Below are 16,802 nucleotides of genomic sequence, written 5' to 3'. Positions count from 1 at the left end.
AACTTCATTAAAAACACCTGCTCCCACAACACACACACACACACACCTGAATGACTGCCGCTTCAACTTTCATAATTAAAATTAACATTCTTTCTGTATTTTTTTTATTTTAAGTAGAAACAAGAAAAATAAACTTTCATAAATAAAAATTAACATTCCTTCTCTACTTTTTAAAATTTTAAGTAGAAACAAAAAACACAAACTTTCATAATTAAAAAAATGTACAATCCTTATGTATTTTTATTTTATTTTAAGTTGAAACAAAAGAAATACACTTTCATAATTAAAATTCATATTCCTTCTGGATTTTTATTTAATTTTATTTTAAGTAGAAACAAAATTTGTTTTTGTTTTTTATTTGGACCGCTACAGACTGATGCCGTGAAATGATAATTTTGCCTTGTATGAATGTCAGATATCATTAAAGCATATTTATTAAATAACAAAATATCAATTCAAAAACTGACTTCTTATTTTTTTTTCTCATTGCCGTTAGAATAAACTTGAGGAAATGACTTGAGAGTTATCTTCTGTAATAATATACAATGTGAAACTAGATCATACTTTATGATGTGATGCATGATCTAATCGGATACAGATGTTTTCATTTTGTGCGTTATGTGAGATTTTATATCATTTTTACAAATTGAGCCAAAGCAGTTAATGTAAAATACTTTCATCGCTCTCTCAGGTTCAGGTCAAAGGTCATACCATCTGTTACCTACAGAGGGCGGTAGCTGCCTTAACTCTGCTCCCTGAGAAAGTTGCAACAACACAAAATAACGTTTCCAAAGCGTTCAACAGCATGTCACTGTTAAAAACCACGTGAACAAACTCATTTCTGTCTGTAGACCATAAAACAAATTTAATATTTCATATTTTTTATGATTTACAGCGGCATACATAGACTTCCAATGAAGGAGGCACAAATCAAGCTGGGATATAATGACTTAGAATAGTTTTATTTCTCACATTTTTCTGCTGAATTTGTGTGTATAAAAAGTGAAACAATATTTTTTCAACATTGACCTCTTTTATAGCTATATTTTGAGTGATTATCTCTAAAGATTTGTACATTTTTGTGTCATTTTTCTTGCATTTTGGGTTCCTGGGAGCTTTAGACTTCGTTAAATTGACAAGTCAAATTTATTGGTCGGTGTTCATGTGGGGTAAGGACAGTTTGAAAGGTACACAGAGACAAAATAAATGCATAGAAACTCGGCCGAGATGAGCCTGGACTCTAGTTGTTTAACTATTTTATTTCTGCATCTCTAAAAAGCCATCCATCCTCTGAATGCTCTAGGTCTCTTGTTTGTGGACGTAAAGTTTCATGGGGCTGTGAAAATCCTAGAGGTCACCACAGGTCATTTCATACAGTGAGGTCTAGTTTCAAAAAATGGTGTCACTACAATGAAATGGCTACTATGGGGACTAACATCACACATGAATATAACTGGGCTCATTGGATCAACAAGAGTCTCAGCTTTACAATGATACCCAATTTATGTAATTCAAGACTGTTTCGGGACCCCATATGCAGAAATATAAAAAAACAAAAAACATTTTAGAATAGGCAAAAATAACACATTTATACTGCATTCAAAAAACTGCATGTGGTTATCATAAAGTGGGCATATCTGTAAAGGGGAGACTCGCGGGTACCCATTGAACCCATTTAAATTCACATATCTTGAGGTCAGAGGTCAAGGGACCCCTTTGAATATGGCCATGCCAGTTTTTCCTCACCAAGATTTAGTGTAAGTTTGGAGCGACAAGCTAGTGTGACATGGTTGGTACCAATGGATTTCTAGGTTTTCTAGTTTCATATGATACCAATATCTTCACTCTAGCTTTAAAACTGCTACAGCCTCTGAAAGAAAAGTTGGGTCTCAGAGGGTTTATGTCAAACTACTATTTCCATGGTTAAGAATGAACTCTCCAACTCAAAACTGTTCCTCCCTGCAGACCTGTATCATTACCAGGCACTTCTGATACAAGGTGTCATCACAAAAGGCTGAGCCTGTTAAGTAAGCAGCCGTCATGATCAAACACAGATTATCTACTAAGTCATCTCTGTATGCGGATAAGACGACAGAGTGCTACTGAACTAGTTCTCATCATTAAACAAGTGAAAACAAAGGTGGGTGCTGTCAGTTTCCTGCCTCGGAGCACTCTAGATACAGTCTGCATGAATGCAAGGAGCCGGTAACCCAATCTGTAACATCAAAGCTGCTGTGAGCCATTTCCCTGCACGTCTCCAGTATGGATCCACATAAACTGCTGGACCTCTCGCCCCGATGCTCCGCTCCATTATCTTGGAGGAGAATAAAATAGATCACGCGGGATGGAGACAGACTGCCTGTCTCTGATTCTTCAGAGACCTTGATATGGCTCACATCAAAGAGAGGAGGAGGAAGCCGGGAGGTGTCGGAGGAAGTCTGTCTGCTCTGGAGTGTGTCCTCGTGTATCACAGAGAGAGTCGGGTTGAGGTTTAGATCTTCAAAGTGGGGATATTTGTGCAAAATAAGGTCATTTTGGCCGGTTTTGACTCCTTCTAAGGGTTGGTTTAAGGTTGAATTTAAAATACAGTCATGGTTTGGGTTGTCCTTGACCTCCACACCCTCCACCCACCATCTCAGCACCCATCGTTGCCTTCGCAGTAGGGGGGCTTTTGTTAAGCAAAACCCCTTCAGTCTGTGCCTGGTCACACCTACAAGTGTCTCCTAATGTGTGAAAGCAGACGCAACCTGTGGGGTGTAATCGCTCACTAAAAGGCCACTTTACATAAAACTTCCCCCCCACCTGAGCTGAAAGCTTGTTGACGCTCATCCTCTCAGCAGGAAAAGACACACAGTTGTGTTTTCTTACTTAAACACCATGCTTCCCCGTCTGGTAGGTGGAAGCAGGTATGCCTCATCAGCAGGTTTTTTTTGGAGATGTTTCTTTTATCTACAGTCAGAAAAAATAGTTTAAAGGGACACTCCATTGATTTTATACATCAGGTTCAGTTTACTTGTCACACGGAGCACTACTCAGCCATGTGAAAACAGTTTGCATAATGTCTTCTGTGGCTCGGGTCAGTTACTCTGTATTCACTCCTGAGAATTAAAAGTCAAATTAAAATTTATTTAATATAAAACTGCTGTTGCAGTGTACTTTATAATTATAATTATTTTGCAATTTTCATTCTTTAAAAGTCAGGAAAACAAAGTCTCTGAAAGACCCCCAGAATCCCCGCTCTAGTTTCAAAATCCTCCAGCTTTGCCCACCAGGTGGTGATGTTTAACTATCCACCACCAGTAAAGGCAGGCTGGAAGAGATGGAGCAGCTAATAAAGGGGCATTTCTGATCATATTAACAGAACTAATTAAACGTCTTATAGCCTATATTAAAATGTCTTAAATATCTTAATGCACTGATAATAGGAGCCACGTCATAGACAACAGCACTTTACGTCTCAGGCTTCTAAACAGAGACAGTTCCACCCAGTATCACAGAAACTGATTAACTATAGGAGGCCATCCGGCATCATTCTAGTTCTTTCTGTTGACTTCCACCCTTTCCATGCAGTATGCTGTAACGCCAGTCCTGGACTGGCGCCTCTGTGGAATTGCAGATAATTACTGTAATTGCAGTGAGTAGTTTTCTATGTTCCCTAAAGCGGTATCCCTCATCCTGTTGTCTGTTGGGCGCAATTACGACCTGTAGAAGAAGCCTTATTCCTACAGACATGTGGAGCTCTGACAGACATGACACAGACACACACACACGCACACACACACACTTCAGGATGTAATATTATTATCATAATTAGACTCTCTGCAGGGTTAACATTTTTTTTTTAATTATTATTTATTCATTTGTTTTATTTATTTTTCTCCTTCTGATTTGTCTTGTCATTTATTGTAATAAAATAAAATAAAGTAAAATAAAATAAAGTAGAGTAAAGTAAAATAAAGTAAAGTAAAGTAAAGTAAAGTAAAGTAAAGTAAAGTAAAATAAAATAAAATAAAATAAAATAAAGTAAAGTAAAATAAAATTAAGTAAAATTAAAAAAAAAAAATATATATATATAACAAAAAATATTAAGTCAATGTAGGGCCACTAACTTGCTTTTATATGTTCTTGAAAATATGCATTTTGTTGGACCTGCAAAAAAAAAAAAAGCAGTTGTGGCTGATACAGATCAGGCGCGTGCACGTGTGTTTTGCATTACCCATTGTTAAAGGGCAATTGTGTCTGTGCGCGCGCGCTATGTGTGTGTGTATGTGTCGTCTCGCTGGCGCCATGTGCCTTTTTGGATTGCTAATTTCTGTAACCGGCTGTCCTCCTCCTCCTCCTCCTCCAGCAGCATCAGTCTGTAGCCTGGAGGCTGGAGGCTGGAGAGAAGCGACCTGGCTGCCAGCAGGATGACACTGCAGGTAGATGAGCTGCTACTGGTCACCATGTCTGGCTCCACTTACACTACACTTAACTTCAAATATGAAATATAATTAAATGACCCTGGGATGACCACATACACAGGCTATAGAGCTCTATTTTACAATGCCATTAAATCCTTACATTAATTATCTTTATTTTTGTGCTATATGTTACAGGATAAATGAGTATTCTTTGTGTTGAGGGGGACAAGTTCTTTCATATTTGGTACATCAATTTCCAGTATTAGTAAAATAAAGTAAAATAAAGTAAAATAAAATAAAATAAAATAAAATAAAATAAAATAAAATAAAATAAAATAAAGTAAAATAAAACAAAATAGGTAAAACATGCAAAAAATATAAAGTCTATGTAGGGCCACTAACTTGCTTTTATATGTTCTTGAAAATTTGGAAATTTCCCCACTACGGAACTAATAAAGGAATATCTTAAGTATATGAGTGAGTGAGGTTTGTATGCTCACTGTTCATACTGTTTGTGTGGGACAGTTTGTTAACCTGGAGGAGTGACTGCTGCTCCGACCAATGGCATCCAATAATGACATATGGAATATGGTGTTATGGAAATGAAGGAGGATGAATGAAGGGATTGGACCTGACCTGAGTGATCAAGCCAGAGAGTGACAGACAGATTAAAACAGGAATATGGATGATACGGCCTAGAAAATAAAAGCATCAAGGGGAAAAAATTAACATTAAAATATTTGAATGTACAGATCAATTAAATAATGTTGGAAAATAATAAGTGACAATACAACAGGGACTTAAAATAGTGTATTTTCCTGATGAAAGTAGGGGTGTAATTCAACACAGTGTGTGGTGATGTAGGTTAAGATGGTCTGAATGTGCTACTTATTTTGTACTGTAATTACCTTGTGCCTTTTCTACCTTTTCTTTTCTTAAAGCTGACTCGGTGTAAACTGCTCAGAATTCTAATGTACTTAGGTGCAAATGGCAAATAAAACTCTCTGAATTAACAGAGTTTTACACATCTGGACTAATAAATAGGCCTATTTATTATTAGAGTAAACCAAAAAAAAACAATACACGTTTCATTTTTACATGTTTGTTTATTTTAATTTAATTTTTTTAATGAAACTAAGCAAGTTTTTAAAGCCCACTTCACTTAGTCGGGATACTTACAGTATTTATTTATCAATTTTTTAAAAATCTATTTCAATTGCTGTTATTTAAAAAAAAAAAAAAATTGTTTAGTTATTTTAATAATAAATAACAATTCAGTAAATTTATATCCAGGCTATGTATTTATTTGTTATTTTTTGTTTTACAAAGTCAGGAAAGCAGTGTTTAAGTCAGCCCTAGCGTTGCCTTACACATAAAAGAATGATCCCAGTCACTTCCACACAGTAAGGCATACAGCTTATTAATTAAACACTACTAATGGATCAGTACTCTGTATCGGCCGATACCCAAAGACCAGGTATCGCTATCGGGACTGAAAAAGTCAGATCGGTGCATCCCTAGTACTGTATATCATATATGTATTATTATAAGAATGTGGATCAGTGTGATCATGCAGTTAATCAAATGATTATCAAAAATGTTTGTTCATTTTAATTTTATATTTTTAATGAAACTAAGCACGTTTTTAAAGCCCATTCACTTAATCGGGATACTTACAGTATTTATTTAAAAAATTGCTTTTTTTAATTTCCAATTTTTTTTAATGTTTTTTTTTTTTTGTCTTATATAAAGCTCCTTAATTGCCTCTTTGTATGAATGGTGCTAAATTGTATACTTGCCCTTGCCCTTATTTTGAAAAAGACGCACCGGATGGAATGTGATTACGTATCCTGCCTACATTCTCTCTCTCTTCTCTCTGGACCAATCAGCGTGGAGGAGAGGCGGAGCTCCGACAGACCACAACTATTCCTGCTGCTAACTCTTAATGTGTCCGGAGAGTCTCCTGCAGTCAGTCTTTACTAAACAGCGGAGTTGTCCTTGTCTCTTTTCTTCTGAAACACATTTCTCCGTCCAGGAATACAAAGTGATGCTTCACGGTGATCCGCAGACAGAAGAGGACCAGCGGTGACAACTCTAACATCACATCTCTCTCTCTTCTCTGGAGTACATTCATCTTCTTTTTCACGCTGTGTTCGCGTCCTTCAGTAATGTCGGAGTCGGATCGCTTTTAAAAAACAACTTTTCTGCCTCCATGCGGGAGAGGAAACAATCGGAGTGTTTTTTTTGCTACTTTTTGTGACATTAAGGATTAGTGATCTGTCGTGTTTCACTACAGGAATGACTCTTTTGTAGCTACATGTGAATCCTTTCCAGCTCTTCACCACAGCGGACTCTGTGTGCCGCTGCTAACTGGATATATACGAGACTCTTTCTGCGCAGTAATCTGCTGTAAATGGATCGCCAGTCCACTTTCATTTCCATTTGGCTACAACTGGAGCTCTGTGCCATGGCTGTTCTTCTCACTAAAGGTATACAGGCTTTGATCTGGACAGGGGGCATTGTTTAAACTGTATTTTACACTGATAAACTCACTCAACAGACTGGACTTTATACTCTGACTTTAAGCTGACTAGCTCTAAATAGCACTTGCAACAATGTAGCATTTAACCAATCAAATCTTATTATAGGAAACAAGGGAATAAAATACTGAAAGTTGAGATAACTCCACTTTTATCCATTTAAAAACAAACTTATTTAAGTGGTTTGTTGTATGTTCATAATTCATTAAATATCATTATTCTGACTAGCTCAAAATAGCACTTTAAGCTATAGTCAACAATGTAGCATTTAATCATAAAATCATATTATAGGAAACACATGGATAAAACTACTGAAAGTTGAGTTACTTTTATCCATTTGAAAACAAACTGATTTATTAATTTAAGTGGTTTAGTGTTTGTTGTATGCCATTAATTCATTAAATAGTACTATTCTTTGTTTTTTAAACAATATTTCTTATTGAATTTTACATATAAACACATATATACACACATACACACAGACTAACAATATTAATAATTAAATGATACAATGAAATGTTTAGTCAGAATTTCCACAGTAATCAAAGAAAAGAGAAACATGACATTTTAATGTATTTCACATATAAAACAAAGAAAATAAAATAAAAGATAAGACAAAACAAATAAATACCTCCAAAGAAGAAGGACAAAAACAAAAAAACAACACAACAACATACAGCAATAACCAAAAAACTCCAACAAAGGTTTCCACACTTTTTTCCAAATTCTGCTGCTTTTCCTCTGGTTATGTATTTAAAGTCTCTCCAGTACAACACAAGATGCAATCTCCCTCATCCATACATACATATATCGAAGGTAAATCCACTTTTCTCCAAGACAAAGCTTATCATTCTTCAATTAGAATGAACTGTTTTGAGTTAATGATAAAAAATATGACTATTCTTAGATCAAAACCTCCAACAGTGTAAACAACTCCAATTATTGACTTTGAAGAAAAGTGCTTCCCCGTGCTACAGATAAAATTCAAACTTTAATATCCAAAACTCTTTGAAACATTATTACTAAATGTCATTATTACATGTCATCCAATACAGATAATACACCAAACCCCCTGACTCATTTTGTCTGGTGTGTTTCGCTTTGGATAACTGGTGTTTAACTCAGTTTTGAAGCTGCCATTCATATAGCAGACTGAGCAGGGCTAAAAGGCTTCAGTGCCTGGCCTGTTTCTCTCTCTCTCTCTCTCTCTACTCCCCCTCCTCCTCCTCCTCCTCTCTCCCTTTTAGCCCACAAAAGGGGCCTCTCCTTTCTAATGAAATATTCTCCAAATGACCTGCCCGGGCCCTGCTGCTCCAATCATTCACAGGGAAAACACTGATCTGATGAATGTGCTTCTGCATTCAAAGAGGCACCCACCACTGAGAGGAGCAGAAACTTTTCATGCTGTATTTTTAGCTCAGTTTTTTTTTAATGTAGCAAGATGGAAACACAAGGCAAAGACCTTTGGTTCCATTTTTTATTGCTTTGTTTATGGAGCTATTTCCTATAATTTTCTGTTATTATATGGTTCACCATCCCAATGACGGCTATAGGATTCCTACAAAATGTGTTTAAAGGTGTACACTACATTCAGATTTTGCTGTCCTGTGAGCGTTATGAAGCTCACAAATAGAAGTTCTCAAAATATGTTTTTTTGTTTTGTTAGGGCAGATCCTAATGTTTTGAAAAGGTTTTTAAAAAAGAAGCCACGGATGGAGTAATGAGTGGGCCCGTGTACGAGCAGGCAGCCGTAATGATAAGGTTGCTGGAAGCCCTTTAGATGGGACCTCGGTGCACCCTGCCCCCCCAGGCAGTCCATGACCACAAGTAAAGCTTTGCGTGCAAACGGTGGAGAGGAGACTCCGGTCCCCCCCCTCCACCACCACCACCACCCTCTCTCTCTCTCTCTCTCTCTCTCTCTTTACGAGTTTCCATTTGGGTTGAAAGAAATTGACTTTGGCAAACAAACCACTAATTATAAGCTACACGGTTCCTGTTTTATAATACAGACAAAAAGGGCCATTTTGCATGAGAGAGGCTCTTAAATGAAGGCATATTTGCTGAATGGATGCAAAAGTGGAATATTCCCGTGAGGTCTCTTAAAGTTACCTGGCTGTTTACCGCGGGGCAGAGCGCAACACTTTCAAAATAAAAGCATAGCAGACCACTGACTGCATTTAATAGGATTAAGCCCCCAAAACACCAGAAAAGTAGTTTTGTTGTCGGATATAAAAGTAGGGATGAAGCAAAACTTTAATAAAAAGCTGAATTATATTAACATCTTGATATTGGTGACCCATTGAACCCCTACAAAAGCCCCTATATGATCCTGACAAACATGTCAGACTGCTCTGCTTGCAAAATATCATCCAAACTCATGGACTTGCCAGGAATATAGATGTGTTTATAGCTATACATCTTGCTTCCCTAACCCTGCCCTTGTTTTGTGTCTGCAGGAGAAATAAGGTGTTACTGTGACGCGCCGCACTGCGTGGCCACCGGTTACATGTGCAAGTCGGAACTGAACGCCTGCTTCACCAAGGTGCTGGACCCGCTCAACGTAAACTCCCCCCTCACCCACGGGTGTTTAAACCCCGTCGCCAACGCGGCGGATATCTGCAGCAGCCTCTCCAGGCCCGCTGACATCCTCGGAGGTGCGCCGACGCTGGAGTGCTGCCACGACGACATGTGCAACTACAGAGGCCTGCAGGACCTGGCGCACACCAGAGACTCGACAGGTAAAGAAGAAGAAAACCTTGCAGCACAGGCTGTGTGTTTTTCACTGAAACTGAAACATGAAATTCTCTGTAACTGGTTTTTAAAATGATTGGGCTCTGTGGGGGGATTTTTACGATTCCTCCTCAGCAAATATTCAATATTTTCCCTCTTTCCTGTTCCAGAAGCAATACGTTGAGCCGTAGGGTTCTTCAAACACTTTTGCTGTTTATGGACATGCAGGCCACCCTTGCCCCCCCCCCCCCCCCCACTCCTACTATTTTTTTCTCTACTTCCCAGCTTTACAGAACTTCAATTTGACTTTTAATGGGCTCCAGCTCTGCGCCTGGGAAGCCAGGGAGCAGCCAGTTTACCTTAAGCACTTGGAAAGAGATCAGATATATCCGTGTTTTTTTTTTTTTTTTTATTATGTGTGCACCATGTAATTTTCCCACTGAGTAGGAATGTGCCTTGTAGAATGAATATTCCCTGACAAGCCTGCATGTTGGGGAGAAGTGCTAGAGGTATTAAAAGGTGCATAGAGAGGAAGGGGAGCTGTCTTCTCTGTTGTGACTCTGACCAGAAACACACTACAGTTTATTAGCTCAAATTAATTTCTGGCTCTCAGTCGGGACGGGGTGACTCATGTGCTGCCCTTGTTTTTCTCACTTCCCTCGCTCTCGTCTGTGTGTCTTATTTTCTCTCTCTGTGGTTGCTGGCACGACTGCGGAGCAAAGCGTCTCATTAAGCTACAAACAGCATATTCAAAGATTACCATTTGCTTTAAAATGAGGCATAACGCTACCGTATAGGGATGCACCGATATCGGGCAGATACTGACTCAGATAGCTGAATCGTGTATCGGTGACAATGGGGCAGATCTATTCAATACAATTCCATGTTTATATACATTATATACTTTTCACTTGTTTAAGTTTTAACCCAAAGACTGGGTATCGCTATCGGGACTGATAAAGTCAGATCGGTGCATCCCTAGTACTGTATATTATATATGTATTATTATAATAATGTGGATCAGTGTGATCATGCAGCTAATCAGATGATTCTCTCTTGTGTTTGCAGATCATAGCCGGTACCAGCCGGACAGCAGCAACAGGAACCTGGTGACCCGGGTCCAGGAGCTGGCCTCGGCCAAGGAGGTGTGGTTCCGGGCGGCGGTGATCGCCGTCCCCATAGCCGGCGGCCTCATCCTGGTGCTGCTCATCATGCTGGCGCTGCGAATGCTGCGCAGCGAGAACAAACGACTGCAGGACCAGCGGCAGCAGATGCTGTCGCGGCTCCACTACAGCTTCCACGGCCACCACACCAAGAAGGGCCACGTGGCGAAGCTGGACCTGGAGTGCATGGTGCCCGTCACGGGCCACGAGAACTGCTGCCTGACCTGCGACAAGATGAGGCAGGCCGACCTGGGCAACGACAAGATCCTGTCTCTGGTTCACTGGGGGATGTACAGCGGCCACGGAAAGCTGGAGTTTGTATGATTCCCGCCGGGAGCTACGTGACTCTTCACCTCCCCACAAAACAGCCTCTCAATCATGGCTTTTTCCTTTTAAAAAAGACATTCCCATGTTTTTCGTCCATCGGACTGTTGGGTTTTCAGTTCTTTTTAAACCAGTGGCGAAAAAAAATACGAGACTGATCTCATGCCGTGTGGTTTTTGCTAGAGGAGCACTTTACTTGAAAATGAAAGGCAAAGCAACGAGGAGCTGTATTTAAAGACTTGAGAGGGCAGAAACTGAGGTGGAGTGAGAGCTCTGTCACTGCTCCTGAGGATCCTGGACTTTCACACTGAGCGCTGAAGGATTCCAAATCTGTCTTATTTGCACATTTGTAAAAAGAAAAACGTTGCTTAAAACAAGAATTTTACACTGACACCAGGGTACAAAAAAAGAACTTGTTTGAGGAGTAAAAAAAATCCAGTGTTTGACTGTAGGTGTGCACACTCCTCCTGTGTACGTTTCATGATTCAAGCTTATTGTAAAGATTTTAAATATATATATATATATATATATATATATTTTTGTCTGATAAAACTGACCGGTCTGCGTCTTGTTCTGGGTGAATGTCCAACATCTCTCTCTGTGATCAGACTATAAGCTTGATTGTGAGTGTGAAAGAAAAAACTTCCATTAAAATGACTTTTTATTTATTTTGACGATTCATTTTTGTGTTTTTACGGTTATATTTAACAGTGAACAATCTCCGTATATGTTACACCGCGCTGGTCACATCTGTTTGGCACACAAGAGTGTTAGATCTCGTTAAAATCAGGGATACAGAGGTGTGTGTGTGTGTGTGTGACAGGAGCATCCTGCTTTGGGAGTGTGATGTTGCAGTGTGGCCTTGGTGTGCTCGGTGTGTGTGTGTGGTGTACCTGACAGTGAGGCCTTGTTTTACAGTAGAGCTGCTACATCTGTCAGTTGTTCTTGAACCCTCTCCAGAGGTCACGTTTTCAGCTTCAAATAACTTTTCTTCCTCTCTACCTCTCTCTCTCTCTCTCTTGCCGTCACTGGCTGGATTTATCCTGGAAGTATTTATTTTATACTCTAATGCCTCTAAAGCACCTCCCCTATGCTGCCTGTCTGGATGTAAAGTGAAAACGCTGTCAGTGAGGAGGGATTTCAATATTATTTTGCTCTTATTTTAAAACATATGGCTGGTGGTCTATATTTTTCTTGTCAAATAATCCCACGAAAAGACAAACCACTAACAAGTACCGTGTCTTCCTCTGTGCCATAGAGCGCCATTGTTGACCCAAAACGATTAAATACTAGGGCTGTCAACGTTAAGAAGATAATAACGCATTAACGCAACTTTGCAATATTTAGGTTGTAGCGGGCTCAGATACTGGTATCATGTAAAACTAGAAAACCTGAAGATACCATTGGTACCAACCATGTCATACTAGCTTGCTTTGAAGGAGGTGAAATAACGCTCCAAACTTGCGCTAAATTTTGGCGAGGTAAAACTGCCATGGTCATTTTCAAAGGGGTCCCTTGACCTCTGACCTCAAGATATGGGAATGAAAATGGGTTCTATGGATACCCACGAGTCTCCCCTTTACAGACATGCCCACTTTATGATAATCACATGCAGTTTGGGGCAAGTCATAGTCAAGTCAGCTTACTGACAGCTGTTGTTGCCTGTTGGGCTGCAGTTTGCCATGTTATGATTTGAGCATATTTATTAATGCTAAATGCAGTACCTGTGAGGGATTCTGGACAATATTTGTCATTGTTTTGTGTTGTTAATTGATTTCCAATAATAAATATATACACACGTGCATAAAGCAAGTATATTTGCACGCTCACATGTTGATAAGAGTAATAAATACTTGACAAATCTCCCTTTTAAGGTACATTTTGAACAGATAAAAAAATGTGTGATTAGATTGCGATTAATCACGATTAACTATGGACAATCATGCGATTAAATATTTTAATTGATTGACAGCCCTATTAAAAACACATCAATGCGCCACACTGTTACACTGGGTGACATGCTTGTTCAGTTCAATGCACACACACACTGTAGTTTATTTTCAGTCAATCCCTCATACACTGTCAGAAACACTAGTAATACTTGCTAGAAATACTTGTTTTAATCCGCAGCTGAAAATAGTCCCTGAGAAATGCACTATTTGCTTCTGTTTGAGTGACGTTTGCTATAAACTACAGTGCCCAGCTGTTCTGAGAAAAGCATCTTTAAAAATTAAACTGTTCATTTGTGACCAATTCCAAAGGATTTACATCTTAAAAGAGAACTGCACCCATTTTTAAAATTCATACATGTTATTCCTATGGTCTAAGACAGTCCAAAAATATTAGTAAACATGAACAACTCTCCCAAATCCAAAAACTAGAGTGCTAAAACTCAAACTTGTGATGTCATTGAGTATAAAGTGTGGAGCTGCTTCATGGACAGTGAATGGGAGACTAATTTTGTGAACCCACAGAAGGATTCTTTTCCTTTTTTATACCCAAATGAGCTTTATTCTATTGTAGTGTTCTCAGTTGTGAAACAGAAAATGTTCTCATATACTCAGAACATCTTCCTGGCTGCTCTCAGTACATACTAGTGTCATCTCCCCCATTCATTGTCTATGGAGCAGTTCCTCACTTTATACCCTATGACATCACAAGTTTGAGTTTTAGCACTCTAATTTTTGGATTTGGGAGAGAGTTGTTCATGTTTATGTTTATTTTTCAGACTGTCTTAGACTATATGAATAACATATATGAATTTTGAAAATGGCCGTAGTTCCCCTTAAAGTCCTTGCTGATGATCTTGGGGCTGAGTGCAATGAAGTGAATAAGGGAAGTCAGACTGACTGACATTGTTGGTTTTGTTCTTTTCTTGGGATTTGTTGACAATTAGAAAAATAGAAAAACACCAGCCTTATGCTCTACCAGCCATTCTTTGTTATTAAAGGGCTGTTTTACACAAACCACTAAGTGGTATCTAGCCATGCAGATAGTTTTAGTTGTCCAGGTTTTGACATACCGGTGCTAATACTATTACTCTGGATAAGCCACAGACACACTGTAAACCAGGGGCGCCCAAAACTTTTCCCTTGGAGGGCCAAAACGGGAACTTAATGATGGGCCATGGGCCAAAAACATACACCTATTTTATTGCAAGATGCAAAATGGGACTTTGGAACGTTATTTAGCCTCCTTCCTGACAAGCTTGTATCACGTGGTTGGTACCAATGGATTTTCTTGTTTCAAATGACACCAGTATCTTCACTCTAGCTCTGAAACAGCCTGCTACAGCCTTTGGAAGACAGTAAAGTTGGATTGGGATCGCTGGCAATCCCGCTGGTCTTTAATAATAATGAAAAAAAAATGGTGAGCAAACTTTGGCTTGCAGGCCCAACTTTGGGCAGCCCTGCTGTAAACAGTCTGAACGGAAGGGACTACTTCTTAGGAAGAAAGTGGATTATCCAGAGTAAATGGCTCCCTAATTACGGGAATATGTTTTTGGTTATTTAAGTGAACTGACCCTTTAAGTATACAACGACTGTTGAAGATGCACACAGGTCATGCAGCGCCGGCAGTCACTGGAACCGTATTTAAACCATTAGGCGAGACTGTTACCTCTGTGTATGCAAACAGCAACAAGTAGAACGGTAAAAGCTCGATTTTTGACAGTTTGTTTGGAACCTGGGGTTTAGGTTTCTGTCCAGCTCCTTCGTCAGGAGTTTCTAAACTCCAGCTGAATATTTACGTTTCAAGAAAGTCCACATGTCACAGTAATCATGACGGGACTGCAGTGTAGTATGTACTGCGTGCGTCACACAAAGCAAGTCGGTGGACGCTCGGGTTGAAGAGTTCACACCCTACAGTCTCCCCGGTCGCCACGGTAACGAAGAGTAAGACATCCTGTAAGTAGTTTTAAAGTCGAGGTCCGCTTCAGTGAAGAGTGTGTGTCTCCGTGCTGAGCGGTGACCCTTGTTTCTTTCCATTAGGAGGACAGGAAAACACTATTAGCAGCTAACCACTTAACGGCAGCTTGCATTAGCGAGGCTCGGCCCACGCTCTGGGCCTCCCCCAGGACTGGTCTGCCTAATGTGACTGCTGTTTTCTTTAGCCTGATTCCACTTTGCCGGCTCACCCGTGGGTGTCAGGTGGCCACGAGAAGATTGGGAAATCACCACACGAGTTCATGTTTGTTTCGATCTTTATAGGAGGAGACATCAGTTATATGTAAAGCTGGGACTTTTAGTCCCGGGAACTATTTTTTCAAGGAACTAAAAGGTTCCTGCAGTCCACTGTTGTCTGTGTTTCCACCACACCCTGAAAGTTCCTGTACTTTCAGGGGTAAAAAGGCACTGAAAATGTGAAATGTGAACTTAATTTAGTCCCTGCAGTCAAAACGAAATGAGTTAATCAAAAGGTTCTTAGTTCCGGGGGAAAGTTCCTGCGGTGGAAACGAGGCTTAAGACACACGGACACACACTTGTCATTTGTCTGTCTGCTTTGTGTGTTAATTACACGCACACACCACCTGGACCACCACACACACACACACAACCACGCCAGTCTGCCGCTGCAGCCAGGCCCCCTCCCGTCACGCCGACATCCAGCCGTCACAGCTCGGCCTCGACAATAGCCGGAGCCAGCAGCGGCGGCACGGTCATTAGCGTCGGCCATTTTGCTCAGCACTAGGCGGTCAAGCTGTTTGTATTCACATGCAAATTTAATGAGGTGGCTCACCGGCCTCCATCAAAAGAGCCCCAATTTGTTTGAAAGGCGACTGCAAGCTGACCCCCACCATCAGAGGATTTTTTTATTGATGCTGATTTCCAGCACAAATATCACTGTACTTTATTTAATCCATCTTTACAACTTTGAATATCCTCCTTCCTCAGGGGGGTGACATTCCTGGAGCAGGGTTTAACAGTGATTTAAATCCCCCCCATGCTACCCTCACAATAATGCAGTAACAGTGCAGGAAGGCCTCGTACCCACTGTGGCGGCAGCAGCATGTGGAACAATATATGAAGTGTAAACACACATGGAACGTGTTAACACCTGAGCACAGTAATGGATGCACACCTCCCAGGGTAGTAACAGGCCGCTCTAAACCCCTGTATGTTTTTCTTGGTTTTCTTCCCTCCGTGTCCTCACATTCACCACGTTCCCCTGGCTGGAACACACACACTTGGAGCTTGCATTGCTTTTTTACTAGGGCTGTAAATCGATTCAAATATTTAATCGTGATTAATCGCATGATTATCCATAGTTAATCGCGATTAATTTGCAATTTTTTGAATTTTTTAACTGTTCATAATGTACCTTAAAGGGAGATTTGTCAAGTATTTAATACTCTTATCAACATGGGAGTGGGCAAATATGCTGCTTTATGTTAATGTATGTATATATTTATTACTGGAAAACAATTAACAACAGAAAACAATAACAAATATTGTCCAAAAACTCTCACAGGTACTGCATTTAGCATATGCTTAAATCATAACATAGCAAACTGCAGCCCAACAGGCAACAACAGCTGTCAGTGCTGTCAGGACTTGCCCCAAACTGCATGTGATTATCATAAAGTGGGCATGTCTGTAAAGGGGAGACTCGTGGGTACCCATAGAACCCATTTTCATTCACAT

At 39.8% G+C, this 16,802-nt stretch overlaps 1 protein-coding gene across 1 annotated transcript; it reads left to right on the top strand.

Moving 5' to 3' along the window:
• The first annotated feature begins 6,296 nt into the window (after positions 1–6,296).
• Positions 6,297–11,832, top strand: bambia (BMP and activin membrane-bound inhibitor (Xenopus laevis) homolog a). The gene is made up of 3 exons (XM_037757490.1): positions 6,297–6,892; positions 9,400–9,681; positions 10,742–11,832. Exons 1-3 carry the CDS (start codon positions 6,817–6,819, stop codon positions 11,158–11,160), a joined length of 777 nt encoding a protein of 258 aa, XP_037613418.1. The 5' UTR covers positions 6,297–6,816; the 3' UTR covers positions 11,161–11,832.
• Positions 11,833–16,802: the final 4,970 nt, after the last annotated feature.

This window comes from Sebastes umbrosus, chromosome 21 (assembly GCF_015220745.1).
Source record: "Sebastes umbrosus isolate fSebUmb1 chromosome 21, fSebUmb1.pri, whole genome shotgun sequence".
NCBI classification, from domain to species: domain Eukaryota; kingdom Metazoa; phylum Chordata; class Actinopteri; order Perciformes; family Sebastidae; genus Sebastes; species Sebastes umbrosus.
Note: the sequence above shows the minus strand (reverse complement) of the source record. Positions and strands in the feature narration are given on the sequence as shown.

Coding starts and splice junctions, on each gene's coding strand:
- bambia (XM_037757490.1), top strand. CDS start 6,817: ATGGATCGCCAGTCCACTTTCATTTCCATTTGGCTACAACTGGAGCTC. Junction 6,893..9,399: donor GGCTGTTCTTCTCACTAAAG/GTATACAGGCTT, acceptor TTGTGTCTGCAG/GAGAAATAAGGTGTTACTGT. Junction 9,682..10,741: donor GCACACCAGAGACTCGACAG/GTAAAGAAGAAG, acceptor TTGTGTTTGCAG/ATCATAGCCGGTACCAGCCG.